The sequence below is a fragment of the Neocloeon triangulifer genome, unplaced genomic scaffold (genome assembly GCF_031216515.1).
Source record: "Neocloeon triangulifer isolate White Clay Creek 2 clone unplaced genomic scaffold, ASM3121651v1 ptg000003l, whole genome shotgun sequence".
Taxonomy (NCBI): Eukaryota; Metazoa; Arthropoda; class Insecta; order Ephemeroptera; family Baetidae; genus Neocloeon; species Neocloeon triangulifer.
This window is the reverse complement of record NW_026775546.1, coordinates 11,064,353-11,086,734: the sequence shown is the minus strand read 5'-3', so window position 1 is coordinate 11,086,734 and position 22,382 is coordinate 11,064,353. Positions and strand designations below refer to the sequence as shown.

Here is a 22,382-nt window from a genome sequence, read left to right as displayed (position 1 = left end):
GGCCGTCTTAAATCAATTATTGTTATTACCCGAAATCATGCACGACCCGGCGAGACCTCGAGCGCGGCCAACTTTGCCTTTTGTTCTCACAATAAAACCAGTCGACGCAGTGCCAACCGATGACGATTGTATTTTTCAAAATATGTAAACATAATAATTTAAATTGGTTGAGTTGCGATTTTCTTGAAATTTACAATAAAGCTGTATCTTTTCTTAGAGAAATGAATTCAAAAACTTTTTGTTAAATAGTTCATGAAACGGGTTTTAAGATTTTTTTAATTTCTTTAATGAAAAATTAAGCAAATATTCTCTATTTTAATTAACATATTGCGTCATGTTTTTTTTTTATTAGACCAGTTAGAATAAAATATGATTTGAAAATTTTAATCATGAATGATTGTGAAGACAATTTTTTATGGTTTATATCTTTCATTACTTGTTAATTTTCGTTCTTAATAAAGACCAGATTAATTTCCATATGTCCTCTTTTAATCAATTTTGATAACAATTATTTCAATGAATATCAACTAAAATCTAAATTATTATGAAATTTTTATATTTTAAGCAAAAAATTTAATGCAAATGTTATAAAAAATTCAATATTTTTTCTATTTTTTATTATTTGACCAATTGTTACAACACAATAATATAAAAATTCTGCAAACAATTTGTTTGGGAAAAAGGTAAGATTTGTGGTAAAAAACGTCACCACCACATGACCACAATTTTGCTAAAACGTCCGTGTGATCATAAAGACCCAATTTGCCGAAGTGAACCTTATTTGTTTTTGCATGCGAACTTTAAATTTTAATTAGAAGTTTTATCTCAATTAAAACTCCAAAAACTGCGGCAGCTGGATCTTTTACCAGATAAAATTTAAAATTCACAAACAATGCATAATTTATTTTAAATCCTACGAGTTCAGTTAGGCAAAAAATTGCATATTTTTCCAGTTAAAAATTTGAAATAGAAGAAAAACTTCAGCCTTATTCAATCGCAGAAAAACCAATGTCTTTTTTCGCAACAATGGAATTTTAAGAAGCAGAACCCCCTCCATATTTGTAGTGTTCTTTTAATTGAAACAATCATTTTGAAAGGTCCTGGTTTGCGAGGACAGGTGTGTCCCCTGCTAATCAAATTCATCACACGGCGGAGGCTTGGCCGTTGACGCTGTGAGCCGAACTGCTGTGAGACGAAAGACTAAACAATTAACGCCGGCGTTCCGCGTGTCTCTCGGCGGCCAGAGATGAAGACGTCAGTGTTGGCTGAGTGAGTGAGTGGAATTTGCATTTCGCCACGAGATTGAGAGAGATGTGAAGCTGCTTTTTGCCGTGCAGAAATAACAACAAATATATATAATATAATGAATGCCTCTCGCGACCTTGATTGCCGCCGCCGCCGCTCATAATGGGCGCGAGTGTGAAATAAAAACCAAAAGCCGCGGAACAATAAAAGCCAAGAGAAAATAAATAGACGCGCGGTTATAGAAAAGATGTAGCGTATAATGGAGGAAAAAAAAGAAGGAGTGCGCTAGCTGCGCCAGGTATTTAATTATTCACGAATTTCCATTGTGCTGAATAAATAAAGGAGGCTGCAGACGGTTCCTACTGTTTTCGTTCCGAAAGCTTTCATTAATGGTCGCTTAATGGTTTCTTGCCGTGTCATTTCGGACGCTTTGTCGGGAGCTGCGCACCTCGTACGTACACACTTATTGTCCACACAAAAGAATCCAGCAAAAGCCTTGTATCGATTTTAGATATGGAAATTTAATAATTATTCTGTGAATTGGACTTTTCATTATAAATAAATAATTGCATTAATACAATTAGGTCATTTAGAAATAATTATATATTAGCAAGTTTTTAAAATTTTATAAAAAAATTTATTATAAGTTTTGGAATATTTTTTATTAAACTTTTATTAGTTTTTTATATTATTGTTGTTTATTTATCCAAATTGTTACATCTCATTGTTTACGTTTAATTGTTTTTTCCTAAATTCATATTTATGGACAAAAAAATTTGAAATTGAATATCAGTGTCTCAATTAAAAAAATAATTAAATTACTATTTGTATAAAAGATTTCCATGAATATTGTTTTTACTAGAAATACTTCCAATTAAAAAAAAATTATTGAAAATAAACAAACAATAAAGAGGATCCAATTGACTGTTAAACTGTCAATAAAGAACAAGAAAGTATGATTTCTTCTTCTTTAAGGACTCCTTATTGCAATGCTAAGAGTACCAAGGAGGTTTTTTTTGATCGCACATATGCCCAATGTTATTTTTTTGCCCCATGAACCCTCAAATTTTTTTCTGCTAATCTGTTTAGGGTCATTCGCTTATCATTTTGTGAAATTTTGAGCAAAAAATTTCGGGCAGTTTTTTTTTAATCACCAAAAACAAAAATTTCCATAACACGCAATGTAAAAATTCAAAAAATCATATTTCAAGAATAATCGGCGCTACCCCCCATTTTTCTTTGTGCAATCAACTCTACTGATAGGTAGGAATCTATAAAAAAATCTGGGTCCAAAAATTTCGGGCCGATTTGCCGCAAATAGGAGTTGTAGATGTCAATAAGCAGGCCTTAAATGGGAGAAATATAAGTTTCAATTTTCCGCTACTGGCCTTTGAAGTATCATTTCTTTACAGTCATTAGGGCATGTTCCTCTGATTTTGATTGAGACCGATCGAATTATCGCTTCCGAGAAGAAACAAAAGCAAGGAAAATCGATGCGGAGACAATTAGGTAAATGGACAGCGTGTGTCCCGCTTCGGGTAGGAAAAGTTCAATTAACGCGAAGGAGCGGCGCTTCCTGGAAACAGAGAATGATTGTTGATCAAGTTTTTTATTGTCCATTCTTTAGCGATGACGCTATTGAAAAAAAATTGTAATGAAACTGAAAAATTAAACATGAGCGAAAATGAACCAGAGAGAATTTTAGGGGAAAACCCAAGATTGCAGTTGATTTATATAAAAAAGTTAAAATAATATTAAATTCATTAACTGCTCAAAATTCTTGAACCCTGCTGAAGTGACTAAAATCTAATAAAATTCTAAATTAATATGAATAAAAAAATTACTTCAAGTAATGTTTTGAATTGTAAGAAATTGACCGCAGTTGAAAACCGGTTCAAATTTTTTAAACAAAAACTTAAAGCATGTCAAAATTTATGGATCTTTTAATTAAATATTTTTTACTATTAAAAATGTGTTTTTAAATGAAATTCTGAATTTTAAAGATGCAATAATGGTGTTCGCTCATCAAGTCATCACCTCTCCCACCGAAGGATCAATTCGCAGCAATTCTGATGCAGCAACGCCTCGAGTGTTGGAAGATGCAAAAAACCTCATTACAGCGGCGGCTCGGTGAATATCATGCAGATTGTTCGAATTTCCATTCCTCTCGTCTCGAAGACAATCGTCTTTGGAGTGCAAAGTATTTTGCGATAAAGTGGAATAATTTTCGCTCGCTCGGAAATAAATAAATGATTGCTTTGTGCGATGATGTTTCATTTTTCAGGCATTATCCAGCTGCCGGCAAGCGTGCAGCATTCGAAGTCTCTTTTGTTTGAGCTAATAATAGCCAGGGCCGCTCGGCGGAGTAACCAAAAAACTGCAAGCCAAAATAATAGTAATAATAATAAGAAAAGGAGATTGCTCTGTTCATCTCTCGTCCTAACTCATGATGAGAATGGGGAGGAATCAAGTGAGATGGAAAAAGAGAAGAGAACGCTTCAAGGAACATTATTTTTGTGCTAGTTATCTCCCTTGCGCCGAAATTGTTTACCGAAAAATAAAACGCACAGCAAAGCACGCGGCCCCGGAGCAGTTTTATTATTTCGCTTTCTTTCTCTCTCGCAGCATCATTTTATTTTTATAAATGCTATTATTTGTCTTTCGCTGCATGCAAAGCTGGCTGGCCGAGCAGCTGCGAAAAAGAGAGGAAATCTGATGCTTTTTTCCGAGCGGGCCCCGATTGTTAATTCCGAAGGAAAATCCGCGCCGCCGGCTTAATTGATTTTTATCACCCTTCTCCCAATAATTTTTGTCAACCAAGAAAAGAGCCAGCCAGGGTCGGCGATGTTTGTATAGCTTATTAAAAAGCGAGCGAGGACGGAGGGAGGCCTGCGTGCAATAATAAGAAGTGCGCAGTAGCTGAGGAAATTAATGAGCTCTTCACAAAATCCGTCGTTATCTCTCACAATCAGGCTTGAAAAATTTCCCCCCTGGTGTTGATTTATTTCTTAATTTTAAAAATCTGATGAAAATTTATTTTTGTGTAATTTGAAAAGGCTTATATTTGCTCCAAAATTCATTTTTTCCAAAAAAAGCAGTTTCTTAACTTTTTCAGAATTTTTATTTTCAAAATTGTAAAAAGTTTAAAAAAATTCAAGCAAACTGCTTGATTATATTTAAAACTAAAAATGAGAAACAATTGCAATAAATTTTAGAGCAAACGATGGGCTCGCCAAACTTTTACGAAAAGACTTTTTTTACTTCCTAAAGATTAAAAAAAACTAATTTTTCTACTTTAAAATGTCCAAATTTCAGACTTTTTATAAATTTTTCTCAATATTTTTTATTTCATTTTAATATTTCCTTACTTACTAAATGGTTATTTTGTAAGGAATGAAACAAGTTTTCTTTTTTTTTACGTTTGTAATTGTATTTTATGCCATTTTGTTCAATCTACAACATTAACTATACAAAAAGTTGGCCTGTTTTACAGATCCAAACGATCATACTATAAGATGTATGTGTGTGTGTCCGTGTTGCGTAAATGTGTCCGAGTGTTCACATCGTAATTTTGTGTGTGTCTCTTTTAAATTCAATTCTTTTTTAAATTTTATTCCTTGCATGCGTGTGTCGTTTGTGTGTGTGTGTGTAATGTGTGTAGTACAGTAATGACGAATGAATCAATCAATCAATTCAATCAATCAACCAACCAATCAATCAGTTACATAATTATTATTTAAAATGTACAATACATAAGCGAAAACAATCGTGTGGCGCGGATGGACAGAAAAATCATTTCAAATATATATAAATTCATATTTTTTTTTATTATATAATATAATAATAATAATCGCGTGTGATGAGATAAAAATTCACAATTTCATTTCCATTTACGGCGTGGATGTGTGTTTTTCTCATTTTAGTCACAACAAAAATTCAAAAACAATAAATCGCCCACAAAAATGGCAATCAACTAATAATCAATCAATGCGATAACAAACACATTTTGTGTATTGCGAGAGAACCTAACATGATTTACACTCACAGAATAATAAAGTTTATTTCTTCTCTAGATTCGGGCAGAACAACAAAAGGTCAGAACCGAGAGTGAGCACATTGTGTGTTTGTGTGTATGTGTGTGTCTGGTAGTCGATTTTTGCATTGGATTTTCTGTTATCATCTTCGTCGTCACTAATACTCATCTCATCGCATTTTAAAAATTATTATTTCTATTAATATACTTCTTATTTATCGATTATTCAATGAATTAGGAACTTTTTTGAGTGCTGAGGTAGACATTTTTTGCGTTTATTTTATACCTTTAAACTCCTTAAAAATAACACAGTGTGCGCTCGGCACGCGCGGCCAAGGCGGCCGCCGTGGCGCCCGCACGCTGCTTTATTTAATTGTTTTTTTTTTCATCTTTGTCATCTCATTTTTTTGCGTCTTGATTTCAGCACTATCACTGAGCTGCCTTTTTGAATGACAGACTAATAATAAAAAAATTATCTCCTCCATCTTTCCGAAGTCGACCCCCCCGAAGAGAACATCTTTCAATTCACAAACCCACACAGAAAACGCCATTTAATTTGCATAATTCAAATCCAACTCTTATCTCAATAGAATAATTCAAAAATTTATTTTTCGCTTAACCAATAATAGCAAAAACACAAAAAATCACTTTTGCAGCGTTGACAAATCAGCTTCAATAATGCGAGTGTTTCGTTACTAATTTCATTTTATAATATATTATTGTTCAGCAGACAAAAATACAGAGAGGCCCCCCACTTTGGAATAAAATTAAAGTAATTGTCAGCTTGTGTGTCGCGTGTGTGTTGTTTTTTGCTTTGAGACAAACAGGAGAATCATACATATAATGATAATAATAATTTAAGTTGCAATTAATTAATTAAAACATTGTACACAGTTACAAAAGAGAGATTGTTCCTAAACATTACTTTCAGCGAAAAGAGAATTCTTGAATTTCTTCTGCTTTCAGTCTATTTTTATTACATATTATATGTTCAATTTACACGCACGTAATTTAAAGATTGGTTTGTTTTGTCCGTTTTTTTCCGTGTAACTTAAATAACCTTTCTTTGAGGGGCTGCACGTCGGAGAAGGAAATAGTTTACTCTCTCTATTTACATCACGTAAAAATCGAAACTCTGAATCGATCGCGAGTGATTTGAACGGTGGGCTTGGCGAAATTGGCTCGGAACAAAAACACGTCGCTGCTACGAATAAATCATCTAAAATAAAAATAAAACAACTCCTTCAATTGAGATTCTTCGGTGAAAAGGTCAATAGAGAAAAATAATGTCAAGTTAGTAGCAGCGTGAAAAAAGGGTTATTTTGTTTGAGAAGAAAAGCATTATTTAGAGAGAGCTAGGAATTCCTTGCACCAGAAACATGCAGCCGCGGAAAGTTTCGTGTATATCACAAGAAAATGGAACTGAGGCGGCACAATTGTGTTGGCGGAACTGCAATTTAATTCATTTTGTAAAGAGTTAGTAGGAACAGCGATTTCAATACCGAATAGTTTTTTTTTTGTAGTAAATTTCAATCATGCCTGCATCTTTCTGCGAATCATCATAATTTTTGTTTGTTTGCATATCAGAGGTAGAATTTATGTAACGATCGCGGTGACGAGGAGTCACATCACGTTAATACAGTAATAGGCAGTGTGTCAGTGTGTGTTGTTGTTGTGTGTTTGAGTTAGCATCGTATCTTCGAATGAAAAAATAACTATTTCGCGCTTATTGTTGTTTCGTTAGGAACCATTTCAATCAGCAGCAACACGCAGACATTGATTTTTGTTTAAGCAGAGAGTTAATTCCGTTTTGAAGCCGAATGTGGGGCACTTGTTGAATCCAGGAACAATCCAAAGGAATTTCATTTAAAATTATCAATCCCCATGTGTAAAAGTAGTTTTCCGGAATATTATAAGAAAAAAATGCAGATTAAGAACAAAGACAAAAGAGATAGCAGCGGAGGACTTGATTCTTTCTTTCTTTCCCGTCTTGAATTTTACACCAACAGCACACTTAACTAATGATAATAGTACAATTACTTCTTTTGCCGTCTCTCGTTTTTTTTTTAAATATTATATAGAAAAAAGCTGTGTGTCGTCACCGTGTCTCTCTCTCAAGTATTTATTACGAGGAACGTTACTTAAAGTTATATGATCTATCATAGGAACCTTAGGTTTGCTGGGCGGGAGAGGTCGGACCCTTGCGAAGGTTCTCCGGGCCCGGCCGCCCCCTCGATTGCGAGCGTGTGTGTCATGTCAGTGTTTTACTTTTACTTCTTTTTTTTCTCAAAATTTAAGTAGAGCTTTTGAAAGTTTCGGGCGCCCGGGTCACCCCAGCTGCGGCCCCGGGGCCCTCAGAGCCCGCGGCGATTATTAGGACACCGCCTGCGCGAACAATTTCAAACAGATGTCACTGAGTTAAACACCCATTCAATATAATTTAATTTTAATCTTACCGCTAGAATTATATACGAGAGTGTGGTTTTTTGTGTGTCTGTGTGTCCATGTGAATTATCCGCTAGTATAATAATTTTAATTAATTTTAATCATAGATAAGTATTTTTTCTCATCGTCAAACATTTTTCAATATTTCCCCCCACTGCGGCGAGTGGGGTGGTGCGAGGGTTGCGAGCATTCACATAAAAAAGATCAGACATTTATCAAAAAACCGAAGAAGGTTTGCGAATTTTTTGTTTCCAAGTTTTTCCGTACACATTTTTTATGTTTGTTTGTTTCATACTTTCCGCCCGGCGTGTGTTGATTTTTTGTTTAAATTCAAGTATTTATGCGTGTACAAACTTTTTCACTTGATGCGTAGGAACGAAAAACCTTCTTGCCATAAAAATATCAACATTTGCTTCATCAGTGTGAGTTACAGCGAGTATGTAAATAACTCTCTCGAATTTCTCATATCTTTTTTTACTCAAATGCTCAAGAATCTTTTTTATGCTTGCGCAAAAATTAGTTAACATTGATGATATTCGCTTGTGTGTGTGTTTACGAGGATTGTGTGTTAGTCGAGTGTCGAACATCTGAAAAAGCACAGAAACACATAGAACTTTTCCTATACGTAATAGTGTGTGAGTGAGGAGAGTTAGCGTTAGTTTTTGTTTAAGGATAGTAGTAGACTTCCACGTTAAGTAGTAGTGAGAGTGTGTGTTATTCTTACTTTCTTTCTTTTTGTGAGATTATTACTTCCTTTTCATCTCGAATTCGTAGCCGAAGGAACATTATTAATTTTTTCCACGTTTTTTGCGGTAGGCAGGCTAAAACGCTAAGGACCATTTTGTTTGCAATTTCTTTTATTACTTTCGCAGCGAGGTGAGAGTGAACAGCCAAGTTCCTTGATCCTTCTTCTCTAAAGTATAATCAAAATTCAGAGTTTTCTTTTCTCCTCCTAACCGAGTAGTGTGTGTGTGTATGTATAATATAATATATGCATGTATATGGCCGAGAATTTTATATGTACACAGAGAAACAACGAAAAATACAATCAGGGACTGCGTTCGTCCGAGTCAATCAATTTTTCCGAGGCGGCGCCAAGTGGCCTGGGCAGTGCGTCGTTCTGCCGGCGGCCACTTGGCGGCGCCTCTGTCGGTCACAATCGTGAGCTGCGCACAAATTTAATTCTTATTACTTGCTATACGTAGTAGTAGTTTAAAACGCTGAGGAACTTTTTCAATAAAGCACGTCGTCGTCGCGGTCGGGTTGTTGTTGTTGAGTTTGTCCTTGGCTCTCAGCCGGAGACGGGCCCGGCCTCGATGGGGGCCGGGGCCGTCGAGGCCTGCGCCGCCAGGGCCGTGATCTGGTTCACCACGTCCTCCATCTCGTGCGTCAACTCGGCGCTGGGCTGCTGCGTGGTGGCGGCCGCGTGCTGCGCAGACGCGCAGTGCTCGAGCAGCTGCGCATGCGTGGCCACGCGGTCTGCGCAGGCGCGACACTCGAAGCCCAGCTGGACGAGCCGCACGTGGCCCCGCAGCTCGAAGGAGCCGGCGAAGCAGGCGGCCCGCTGGTGGCCGTTGACGGCCGCCTCGGTCGGGAAGGCCAGCTGGCACTTCTTGCAGATGAAGGCCGCCTCCTTCTCCAGGTGGCGGCAGTGCGGCGGCAGGGCTGCCACCACGACCTCAGCGTCCGTGCTGAAACGCACGATGCTGTGGCCAGGGGCCGCGCACGCCTCGCCGATGTCGCCCACAGTCTTGGCCGGCAGTTTGAACATGCTCAGGCTGGTGCCCTGGGGACCCCCTGGTGGACTAGTGGGCCCCGACTGCGGCTCCTGCTGCTGCTGCTGAGTGACGGCTGAAACAAAGGAAAACACCAATTTTAAATTTAAAAAGTGACTTTCAGAAATTTTGCAAAATTTTCATGCAAGAATCTTATGAAAAAATAATGAAATGTGAAAATAGTCACAAATATGCAAATAGGAAGTTGAGAAACAGTTTCCCTCAAGATCAATGTAAATTTTAATATCGAACTTCTGATGGTTGTTATAACAGCCATTTCATTGTGGTGAAATGAACTTTATGTGGTGAAATTTTTATTTATTTTCTTCAGGCCAGTTTTAAGGAAAAAATTAGTGATTAAAATTCCCAATAGTTAATTCAATTTTTCTTATGCTTTCTACTTGGAATTCTGGCTTGGCTCTTGTACAATTAGATCCCCAGACTGTCCACCGCTTTTTAAAACGAGGCTAATTGCGGTAGGCGTGAATTAATTCTGCCTCTCGTTATAATATTTCTCCTGCACGTCCTGCGAGCACAATATCCGCCGCTGATTGTGATTTATTTCTTTCACTCGATACGCAGCCTCTTCTCTCACATATACTGACGCACGATCGCCGCATCTCGCCCGCCGCTCAATTGCTTTTATTAAATATGATTGCGAGTCGCTGGAACGAACGCACCAGCAGGCAAATATTATGCCGCGCATAATGAAGGGCAGTCGTTGATTATTAAAATTAATTTCTCTTTTTTTCAGTCCCCTCCTCCCTCTCGATTATTATTGTAATAATAATAACGTTAAACACACACACACGCGGTCTCTTCATTCTCTCGGCTCTAACTATGTTACGCAAAGCCGTAGGCAGGAAGCCGTCGATTACGTTCGAAAAGCTTAATTGAACTTGTAATTAGCGTTAATTGACGACGCGCTACGACACATCCTTAAGCGGCCCGGGTCCGATGTCTGCCTAAATAATCGCGCGGAAAAAAATTCGTAACGACAACAAGGAGAGAATTATTTTATCCCTGCGATAAAAGGGCAAGGATTGATTGAATTAAATAATTTCTTTCGTTCTTTTGTGAGAAAAAAGGCGGGTTATTTCTTTTTGACAAAAGCTGGCGCAACTGCTGTAAAATCGGAGCCAAGAAAGAAAGAATAGGAACAAAAGCAGCTCTTGGGTCGCTTTCTTTCGCAACTCTCCGCTCTATTGATTTTGGCCGGCCAATAATGAGAGCACGTTGATTAATACATATTATATCCATGCAGCTTATTCCTTCCATTGTGCGCTCCAAATCCCTTTTCTTTCTTCGTGTGTGTGTGTATTTTTTCATTATTGGATTTGCGGACGGACAGTGCGAGAGAGAGTCGTAATGATCGCGGGCCGGGAGAGCATAACGTCATAATTCAATTATTCAGCACAAAAGCGAGGAGCCTCTTTTTCTCCTTCTTTTATTTCTCCTCGAAGAGAGGCGAGAATAAAGAAAGAAATCGCATTCCTGCATCGCCCGTAGGTGGTCCGCATGCGTGGGTGCGCCCTTAATTACCGAACGGCCTGCATAATTTTCCAAAGACACCCATCATGCGCCGCGTGCTAATATCGGCAGCTCTGCCCGCGATCAGCTGACTCGCCCAACGCGAATAAATTAATAAATGCAGCACAGATCGAAGGATGGAATGAATTAATCAATCGAGCTGAAGCAAAGTAAGGGGGCAATTTTGATAAATAATTTTAACAATTTTAGAAGGGCAAATTTCCTTTGAATGCTTTGAATGATACAAAAAATAATAATAATGCAGCAGAGATTGAAGGATTAAATTAATCAAAAATACGAGTTTCAGTAAAAAAAGGTACAATTTTGATTAGACTTTTTCAGTAATATTTTCTTTGAAAACTTTGAAGGACTGATTTAGCTCGAGGGCCATCAAAATATTTTTCTTTTCTCATTTCGAGCCTTTTTCTAATTTGAATAAAAATCAAATTAATTTCCGCCTCTGACTTTTCCAGCAGCTTCTTAACTCTCTCTGTCGGAACAAGAGTGAAACCAAATCTGCAGCAAAAGAAAACATAACTCCGCTCAGGGGTGGTTTCTTTTTCCTTTATGCCTTGGCGACGCAGCCACATTTCATTCAAAATAATAAAGGGACCAACTTTCTCCTGCCAGAGAGCTCAACCGAAATTCTAATTAAAATTTCTCCTGCCAGGCCGTGCAAGCAAGGGTGCTTGCTTTTTATTATTACATCCAAATTATTATCGCGCCGGCAGAGGACGGATGGATGGGTGAGTTGGAAGCAGGCGCGCCACTCCCCACGGAAATTTTTTATACCCCTATGGCAATTTTTTACTCATGAGGGTGCAAAACAAAAAAAAAATCATCCGACTTACTTGGGGTGGAGGCGAAATTTTTAAGAAGGGAAAAGTTTTCGGATGCAAAATGTACAAGGGGTGCGAGCGAGTGAGCCGAGCTAGCGAGCGCCGCTGGATGAAAGATCAATAAAAATAAGACATTACTGCCGTCTGCTGCTCTCCTCCACGCGTCTGCAGCCCAGCAGCCAGCAGCTCTGCATGGACCCGTCGCCGCGGCCATGAATATATCAAATATTATGCATGAAAATCACTCCTAAGAGACGAAATTGCCAGCGGCAAATTAATTTCTCAATTAAAAAAACCAGAGAGAAATTAATATTTTATGAAGATTTATCAAGATTCCAGCAGTTTTTTCCGCTTTTCGTCTCGCTTGGATTTCTTTTTTTTTTTAATCCCCTAACACCCTTTTAGCGGCTTAATTGGTGTCAATCTGTTAAAACCTCCGCCACCAATTAAAAGGAAAAAGAGGCGACGCCGGAAAAGCTTCAGCCGCTTTTGCTCCTCTCTTGAAATTTCATTCATGGTCTTTTAATTGAGCGTCGACTCATTAATGAAAAGAACAGCAGCTTGTAATGAACAGGCGGCAATGAATGGAAAAGGCGGGCGGAAAAGCGAGAGAAAGAAAGAGAGCGGTTTGCATGCAGATGAGAGGGGAGCCGCAAAAGGGTTGGCTTCTCTTAACGAGGGGCGCGAAGAGAAAGAAAGAAGAGAGAAATTGGTGTTGTAATTGTAATTAACACCGCCGCGAGAATGAAAGGGATGATGAAAAAATCTCCGTGTTGATTCAACAAAAGGCTAAGGGGAGAGATTTATATTTTTACCTCTCGAGGAAAAAATTTCGCTTTTTCGCGGAGATGGGAAAATAATTAAATTTTTATTTAGGCTCCAAGAACGTATACAATTATACAAACTGCCATCTCATAAGCTTTGTAATGAATTCAATCGAGAAACTCATTTATTCGGAATTATAGTGCAGAAGAGAGCGCGCGTTTTTTTCCCTTCGCATTCTTTTTATCTTTTAATAAGATTGCAAATTTAAATTGAAGACGAGCAGGGCGCACGAGGGGCGGGGGAGGGATGATTCTATTCAGATGAGAAATGAGCGAGGCGGACTAACGATTTTTTTTTCTTCCTCCTCCGACGCTAATGAGACCATTTTGCATAGGCTCTTTGCTCTTTTGGGTGTGCAGAAGAAAAAGAAGTTTGTTTGAAAATCGATCCGGCGTCGAATGAATCACCCCCGGATTTTAATAAGATCATCGGGGGCGATCGGCAGCAGCAGTGTCCGTTCTGACTAACTAAAAATATCATATCGGGGCGGAATTTATTATTATTATTATTGCATTAGCCAAGGAGTTTTTTAGCTGGGCAAGTTTGAAGTATTAGCTGTGACGCCGCTCCCCCCTCTCAGTGTTGTTGTATTATTGTGTGTACACAGTAATGTGTATATCCATGATGGCAGCACCACTACTTTTTCTCATCTATTTTTTGCCCTCTCTCCCTGCTTAATATCAAACCTGCGACTATGTGTGTAGTTTTTTATGTGCGCTCCCTTATGCATAATATCCATCTCGAGTAAAACGTTTTTTTTTCCGTACCCCCCAAGAATATTAGACGCTTTAAAAGTAGACAGAGAAAGAGGGATGATAATGATTATTATTGTATCAATAGGGGTTGCTCGCTGCAGCGGCTGGAATAAATTACGGAGACGGGCGCGTTATGACCTATTGGGGAATTAGTGCGAGAGGAATATGTATGAGAATCTGACTCGAAAAAAGTCGTTATTTGTTCACACGGCGCGCCGCAAAGGAACAAAACGAATGAGAGAAACTCGATCGAAAAATGCAACGATTCAAAATTGGTGATTTTCTAAACGAACTATTGTCGGCAGAAAATGCATTGTGATGTTAAGTATTTACTATTAAAATTACAAAAGTTGAAAATTTAAAAAAATTATTATTATGAGATGTTAGAAAAGTTCAAAATAAATTTGCTACTTCTTTCATTTAATGGTTTTTTTTTTACAAAATTTTAAAGGAATGTCAGATTTTAATATAATTTTTAATCTCAAAATCAGCCAGATTTATCTTTTGGAATTGCCAATTTTTTTTGTCTCGTGCCGAGCACGGGAATTTATTTCCTGCTGCATAATTTTGTATGCATTTTTTTATTTTTATTTTGATGCAAATGCAGGCGTGTGTCATCCTTTTCTGCCCGTGCGAGGGTCCAACTCTCCGAAATTATGCAAAATTGCACGCGCGTTCCGCGGGCAAAACGCGCGTGTGCATTGTGATGCACGCAGCGCACGCGGCTCCTGCATAATATGCAAATGTCTCACTTTCCGATCTTTCTCTCGCACACACCTAGGTGCATCTATCTGAATAATCAGCCTAGAGAGGGTGCATACCAATTGCACGCATGCCGAGCGCGCGTGAATAAAAATTTGAATCGGAATTTGAATGATAAAAAATATAAAAAAAGAGAGACGCATGCCCCATTGAGATGCTAAAATTCAGATTTAGCACGAGCTGCATATTTTATGACTGGATGGGGTGGCGGAAAAATGCAAATTTTATCAGGGGATGCACACCCAGGTAGAAACGAAAGAGTTGAACATTTAAAAAATAAAAATGGACGCGTGTCCTTAGGAAAAGCGACAAAAATAAAACGAATTTGGACCAAGGTCAAAAATATAAAAATGGTTTGCAAATTCGTGCTGATTAATTATCGATACGTGACGTCAAAGAGGCCATCGAATTCTGAATTATGGTATTTGTCATTGCGCATTATTCATGGTACATTTTAAGTGTATCCTGCGCATGACCTTTTAAAGACGCTGAAATAGAAGCGAATATGCAACGAAAAAATATTCATACTAATCAACAAACAGAAAAAAACTACCAACAAAAACAAAACTACAAAAATATATTGAAACTAAAAAAATAGAAGACTGACCTTGCTCGAGATTAATGTGAGGAAGAAGTGGTAATTGGTCCCTCATGGTTGAAATCGAATTCTAGAACAAAATAATGGCTTACATTGGCATGTGCACCACTTCCACATCACATTTCACAAAAAATATATTATATATATCAAAGATCTAAATCTATCTATTCTAAAAATAAATGACAATGCGCGCAAGCTCCCTTTCCTATTTGATATATATTTTTTTTCAGGCCCGATAAAATATGCAGTTGCGTTCCAATTTGCAAAGAAGAAGACGAAGGGATGCAGCAAAAGGGTCTCTCGCCTGTGCGTATATAAACTAGGGCTGGCAGGTAGTTTCATTGTTAATAACACCGCATGGCACATAAAAAATATATAGAGAGAAACCAGGCCTTAAAATCCTAATAAATTATTAATATATTTTAACGTTCGCTCTCTCTGCGTTTTGTTCTCTTTCTCGCACTCGAATAAAAAAAGAAACGTGAATTTTCTGAATCGGTAATGAGAGAGAACGCGATTTTCATAAGCGAAACTCGCATTGCTTTTTAATTTCCGTTGAAAAGAGCCTTCTGGAATTATTCGATTATTTCCGAGCCCTTTCCATCCAAGAGCAACGCGTGCTCCGATACGGTTGGAAATCTCGGCCTAAAGCGAGGGGTGCGAAAAGGAAATTCAAGAAGAATACTTCCAGTTTATGAAAAAAAATTTGGAAGCAAGTTGTTTCTTCACACATTGCAATTTTTAAATAATTTTGTTTTGGGGAGATTTTAAAATCAATCGGTTTTTCAAAGTTTCGTCATTTTGTTATTTAAAATCTATGAATTTTATAAACCTCACTTAAAATTTCAGCAATGATTATTTTTAACTAAAATAGAATTTTAAAAACTCTTTTTTCCAACAATCGGTTAATTTCAATTGAAATTAGAATTCAATTTATATTGTTTATTGCAATTATATGAAAGTGGCATTTTTTTATCTTAGAAGTTGTTTTTTTAAATCAAACAATTCCTTTTCTATAAATAAATTGTGGAAAACTAAATTTAAAATTTAGCTCCAGAAAAATGACATTTTTTATAACAAAATAATACTTTTTTTTCTCATTTCACTTTCAAATTTCTCTCATCGTCAGAATTTTCAGAAATCGTTTTTCATCTGGGCGATTTTTGTCGCCCGGAGAAGCAAATCCAGACGAGACGCGTGCGCGATCACCAGTTTAAACTTCTTAGGGCAAATTTTGATTGCACGCCAGTCTGAAACTTCATCTCGCTAGGCAAACATTTGCTGAGCCGAGGAGAAGCCAGTCAGTCAAGGAGTTACTCCCTCGTTATAATTCCAGCTAGCGCGAGAAGAAAAATCCCCCGGCCGGGGCTCTGAAGTGTGCGCTGCGCTGCTGGGCGGCGGTGCAAAAAAGCAAACCTCAATTTTCTCCTCTGCATACACACACACGAGAGCTATCTCATTTTTACACTCGGCGCGAGGGTAAATCTAATAGGACTTTGTAATACCAAGAGAAGAAGAAGAAGAAGAAGGAGAGTCTCGAGGCAGTGTAATATAGGAAAAGAGAAAAATTTACATAATATGACGCGCGCGCGAGGAGCCGCCTAGAACTATCTTCCATTCTCGCTCAAAGGAGACCTCCTAATATTTATTCACTCCTCCAGCAGCCCTTCTTTGCACTTCGCCGAAGATTAATTTCCAGCGCTGCCCCCGAAGGAAGCCAAACCCCTCAGGTCCGACTCCAAAAAACCGGCCGAGATTGACAAAAATGAAAATTCAGAAAATTTCTGCGGTTTTGGAAAATGATTTCCGGTAATAGTTTTCATGAAAATTATTGATTTTTATCAAACTTTAAAAATTTTATGAAATAGAAAATTTTCAGTCTGACAAAATTTCTCTTTCTTTTCCGTCACCCAAAAAAACAAACAATTCTTTTCCCGTTTCGCTCTCTGGTTGCGGCGGCGCCATAGATTCTAATTGTCCGCTCCAAATCAAGACGAATGCAATATGGGGTATTAACCATGAATAACTACCCACGGCTAGATTATCCGGCAGAAATAAGATAAACCGCGCGCACACACTCGCTGCGTGCAGCCAGCAGGGAATTTATAGAAATTTATTTCGGGGACGGGGAGCGATAAAGGAAGCAACTCGGCCCGGCGAAATGAACTTTTCATGCTAAACAGGCGAGAAAGAAATAGACCAGTTTGCGAGAAAAGGCGAAAATGAAGTAAAAAATTGCCGAGAGACGGCTATAAATGATTTACAGAATAAAATGAATTTTATTCTTATTTAAAAATTTCTACCCTTAAATTTTTGTTTAAAATTTGAAAGTTTCTCTTCTTTTTCCTTCAGGTGTCACCTTTTGACAAAATTTCACCTTCGGGCATCTGCACGAGAAGGATTTATGAACTTTCGGGACAGGGGACCACACAAGGTAATTAAAAATTCCCACCATGCTGCACCTGAGCTCAGGTAAACAGCAGGACGTGCGCAAGTACAAAGAAGCTCCACGTGAAAAGAAATAAAAACGACTGGATGCTCTTTTGAAAAGGAGCCACAATGTAGCAGCTTTTCAGAGGAAAAAAAAATAGTTTCCAAGGCACCCCCCAACCTTTGAAAGGGACAAAGGGCGGGTGGGTGTCCTGCTTGCATATAGCCCGAGAAAGATCATTCATTAATGCCTGGCTGATGATTATTACAGGGGTGACCAGAACTAAAAAGCGGACAAAAAAAGTAGTACTGCCATGGGAGTTTTCAAAAGAAGCGGAGAAACATAACGCGCGATTGCCATCTCGGCCGCGCCAGAGAAAAATAAAAAGCACGCATCATTTATTTTCAATATCGATGCAGAAAGAAGCGGAGGGAGGATTTTTTTATACAATTTTGCTTTTTTGCTCCTCAGATAAACGTGAATTATGAATGACTGCGTGCAAGATATGGATTTCCTGTTTCGCGCCCGGTGATTTCAACGAACGGTTTTCCCGCGATCTGGAATTTTTCTGGAGTGAAATTTCTTCTGCTTTCGGTGCGACTTCAAAGACACACGTTTGTTTATCCGTTTTCTCCAGCCGAGCGAAAATAAAACGCTTTTCACGAATTCCACCCCTTTCGACCCAACTGCAGTTATATTATTTGCCATTGTGCATAAACAAAAAGGAATTCCGCCGCGGGAATTAAATTTCGTTCACTGCTGGAAGTACTGCTGCTGCTTTTTTGTCCACAGCTTCACCTTGAAAATTATGCCGCATCCATCTCGGCCGCCATTCTCTGCCCGACACCCACACGCTTTTTATTCTTTCTCGCTGCCTCGGCGTCCGCAGCAATTTGATTATTATTGTTGATGTTATTGCACAGTTATGCATGAACGATTCCCTGCGATTGGTTGGCGCCGGGTCAACGCTCCGGCCACAATCGATCAGCCGCGAGAAAGAGCAGAGGCGAAAAATTGAAAAATTGCCGCAGTTCTTTATAGACGGGGAAAAATTACATGACCCCGATCATGCCTTGGGAATTAAATTTGAAAAGAGCTCAAGATGAAAAAAAAATATATTTCATGAAATCAATTTTTTAATATTGGATTTCAATAATAAATATGATTGGGGATGTTCAGAATTGGAAACAAAAATTATATAACCTGTCAGCCGGAAACACAGGTGAAGTAAAGGTGAAAATATATATATATAAATTTTTTTCTGATAAATTTACTTGATCTGAAAATGAGCGGCTAAAACCTTCATAATATTTATTATTTTCCCAAATTTCAATTAAATTTTCTGTATTATTTCCAATTTTGAATCAATTCATTTCTTTGTAATTTGGCCTTGGCTAAGCATCTTGTTGAGTAGCTGCTTTTAGCCTGTTTGGCGTTTGAATAATGCATTTATTTTTTCGTCGTCCCCGCAGCAATTATCGTGAGGGTCAGATTGGTGGAATTAAAAAATATGGCTGGTTAATTACGGCGCATAACGCGCTCGGCAGTCATTTGTTGATCATTGCCATGCATTGGTGGACGCCCATCCTGCTTGTGTTCATAATCGCCCGGTCGACGAGAGCTGCTCCTGCACATTATACACACAATGTGTGCGCGTATAAAACACCACCCGTCTCATTATTACCTCTGTGAATGAGGCCTAATTCTTGCATGTGAGCATAAAAATGCATGACGTTTGCTAGGGCCTAGTTTTAATCGGTCCCTTCCTCCTCCTACGATTTTATTGATCCTGCCGCCATAAAAATAAAGAACACAGAAAATATAATTATAATAGCATCGTCTTTTCACATTTTCGAAACATAAAATTAAAAGCAAGACAAAATCAAATTGATTAAAATGTTAATTAAAATAGTTTTGTTTTAATATCTGATTAATCACAAATTTGAAGAAAATTTAGCATTGAACTTATTTTCAAGGTACTAAAATTTTAATTCAAAATTCAAATAGAGAGGGAAAAAATCATGTTAAATATTTCTATAAATATAAAAAATATGAAATATTTTTGCTATCTCTGAATAATGAAAGGTATCTTTAAATAAACAAATAAATTGAACTGGATTATGTTATATTATTTCATTTTTTCGAAATTAATTTATTTAAAAATACAATTTTTGAGAAATATTTAGAAATATTCAAAAATTAAATTATGTAATTTAAAAATAAAAAATCTGCTATTTTTTGTAATTTTTTCCTTTACATTTCTGTCCGTACTTATAATATTTTTGTAATTCCGAGGAGCTCATTCCGGTGGAAGGTTTTTTCAATTTTCGGATTACACGCGGCAGCCGAGAAAAATAATTCCGTCGGCATTAAATGAGTGCAAACGAAGGCGGTTGGGGCGGCAATCAGCAAAGGGAAGAAGGGATTGGAGCCACTCTGACGTGAATAATGCAATATGAGAGCAGTGCGCGCCGATAATAAGCAGCCCGAGGAGCTCACGGGCGGCCGGGGAGGAAAGGAAAATTGCAGTGCAGCTTTCGTTTCGGCGACCGAAAAAGCGCTGTACTATTTTTATATTTATTCACAATATTCAATATGGCCGTTTAATTTCCCGGCCGCTTCTTTCTCTCTCTCGAGATGGAAAGAGGAAAATATTAAAAAGGCGGCGGCGCTCAAGAAGAGAGAGAAGAGCTCGAGTAGTTTGTCAATTACATGCCGTTGCTATGGCGATCCAATCGATTGCCATGCATGCATATTTATTCCTGTACATATATGTGAGGAAGAAGAAGAAGAAGAGCGCTCTGCATGTGTGATTGGATCTTCTCTCTCCGCTTATTGGATGCAATCTGCATCGCCCTGCAATTATTTCTCGAGGGCAGAAGCAAAAAAACGAGGAAAAGTCGAGCTGCACTTTTCCTCGAGCGCTTCTTCCATTCGCATCTGGGGGAATCTGCATGAAATGAGAAAAGAGAGGAAAAGAGGGAATATCGGAAAAGCCTATCAAAAAGATAAAACTGCTATTTGTAACTTAAAATATTACATTTTCTTTTTATAACAAATTTTGCAAGTATTTTTTATTTTTAATTTTCCTTCATCTGTGCAGGTTTTGGTTTTGTTGCTACTGATGCACGCGGTGCGAAATGTTGCAACGCAGCCTGGAATCTTGTGAATGGAATTCACAAACACACGGTGAATAGAATAGAGGCCCCCGATATAACAAATGATGACACCTCGGGAGGATGCTGTCTGTGTTTAAGGGTGAGCCGACGGGGGGCTGCTTCCATCGCCGCGGCATTCCATTAATTCCTCTCGCGCACACGGCATTTATGAAAATAATTTTTATATATTCACCACGGAACGGTAATTAAAAGAGCGCGCCGAAGAGGTTTTATTATTATTATCATTTCGGACAAAAAAGAAAGAAGAACCATCAGATGCGAAGATGGATGTTCCTTTTCATTAGGCGCTCCATTGTTTTCGTGAATTATATACATACACGCACGCAGGCGAGGTGGATATTTTTTTTAAAAAAATATATCATTTGGTTAAAACTCGCCGCATACTTTTGCGGCAAAAAAGCGGCGCGGAGACAATCTTTCTCTCATGACCAATATAATAATAAAAAAATTTATGTATGCTGCGGGATGGCGTATTGTTTGAGAATCAAGTTTTTTCTCCTTTCTCATTCTAACTCTGCCTGAGTGGAATATTAAATTAAATAATAAACCAAAGGCCAAATAATGTTGGCCGTCGACCAGCGCGCAAATACATAAATGAGCCGAATTTTCGAAAAATTTCTCCACCGGCCGATAAACGCCGCGGATAATTAATCTTGGAGAAGTGGAGAAAAATGCGTCCGAAATTTACATAATGAGCAGTTGGTCGCGCATTCCTCAGTCGCTCGGCCGTGATTAAAAAAAGCATCCGTCGATGATTATAGACGCGCGAGCGAGAGAGAAACAGACAACGGCCGGTATTTCACCCAGGGCGGATGACGCCGGCAAAGGATCACTTTCAGCCAGCGACGTCTCCAGATATATTATCGACTCCATCACCCATCAATTTGGAGTCGAAATAATAATTTTAACAGGCTGCTAATGATTTATCGATCATTTAACAAAATGAATTTCTTTATCGAAATAAATTTTGATTTTATTTTTTGTTAAATAATTTAATTTTAAACAAAAATTTAACACCGGATTAAAAATTGAAAGTTTGTCTTGATAGAATAAATTTTCTTTTAAATTTTTTTGTTATCATAAAAAATGAGAATTGATTTATTTATGTCACATTTGGCATCAATAATTTTAAAATTTTCCTGATTTTTTATAACTAAAATGATTGATTACGAATTCTTGTTCAACCACACGTTGAAGCTCTTGAGAAAATACACATTTATTTTCACTTCGTAGAAGATCGACTATCGGAAATCATTTACGAAATCACGCGCTTCCATGTTGTGCCCGAGCTGGAATTAATTTATCCCGAGGACATTTCGGCTTTTATGTAGCAAGACATACGTGTTGGCTAAAAAGCCCTCTCGCATTTTTGCGCATATCATTACGAATGCGCGCAGAAACGCGATTATAAAATAATACTGCGCCGTCCCTCTCTCTAAGAACATTTATTTTTGCGTAGTATAATAATGTCGGCGCTGCTCATGCATGTTTTGCCGTGTGTGTTCGGAATATATATATTTTAATTGGTTTAATTATAGCCAGGCGCAAATTCCGACAGAGCAGAGAGAAAGATATATAAATATTTTTCAAAATGAGTGCTGCGATGATGATGATGCTCGCTGGCCGGCAGGTCGTGTATGTATATGGCTCTTATAAATCCTCTGGGCTACGATTTGCATGATAAAAGGAAGGGTGTAGGAATTCCATAGTCCGTTTATTATTATTGCAAAGTCGCCTCCTTCGGATTTTTCTTCTCTCGCTGCAGAGTTGCTTTGCCCCGGGACGTAATAAATGCTCTGCCCGTCTAAAAAATATCGTTTCTTTTTAATATGTGTAAAAAAATTACATACCGAAAATTTTTCCAGAGTGAAAAGTTGTTTGTTTAGGCATGAATTTTTACGATTGTTTTCAGGGTGAAAAGTGGGTCTGAATATCGAATCGATGGCGCGGTGGGAAAGCCGTGGC

General features: G+C 37.9%; 1 protein-coding gene across 7 annotated transcripts in view; it reads right to left on the bottom strand.

Annotated features, from left to right (window-relative positions):
- Positions 1-4,829: 4,829 nt before the first annotated feature.
- The window catches only part of LOC132193135 (zinc finger homeobox protein 4), a 171,578-nt gene continuing 154,025 nt past the window's right edge, over positions 4,830-22,382 (bottom strand). For 6 of the 7 annotated variants that reach the window (XM_059613550.1, XM_059613552.1, XM_059613553.1 and 3 more), the window contains one exon: positions 4,830-9,574. In XM_059613550.1, coding sequence (XP_059469533.1) covers positions 9,015-9,574 — 560 coding nt within the window. In that variant the 3' untranslated portion in view covers positions 4,830-9,014. Of the gene's footprint in view, positions 9,575-14,816; positions 14,878-22,382 lie in introns of all 7 variants that reach the window. The other variant, XM_059613557.1, reaches the window with a different exon arrangement.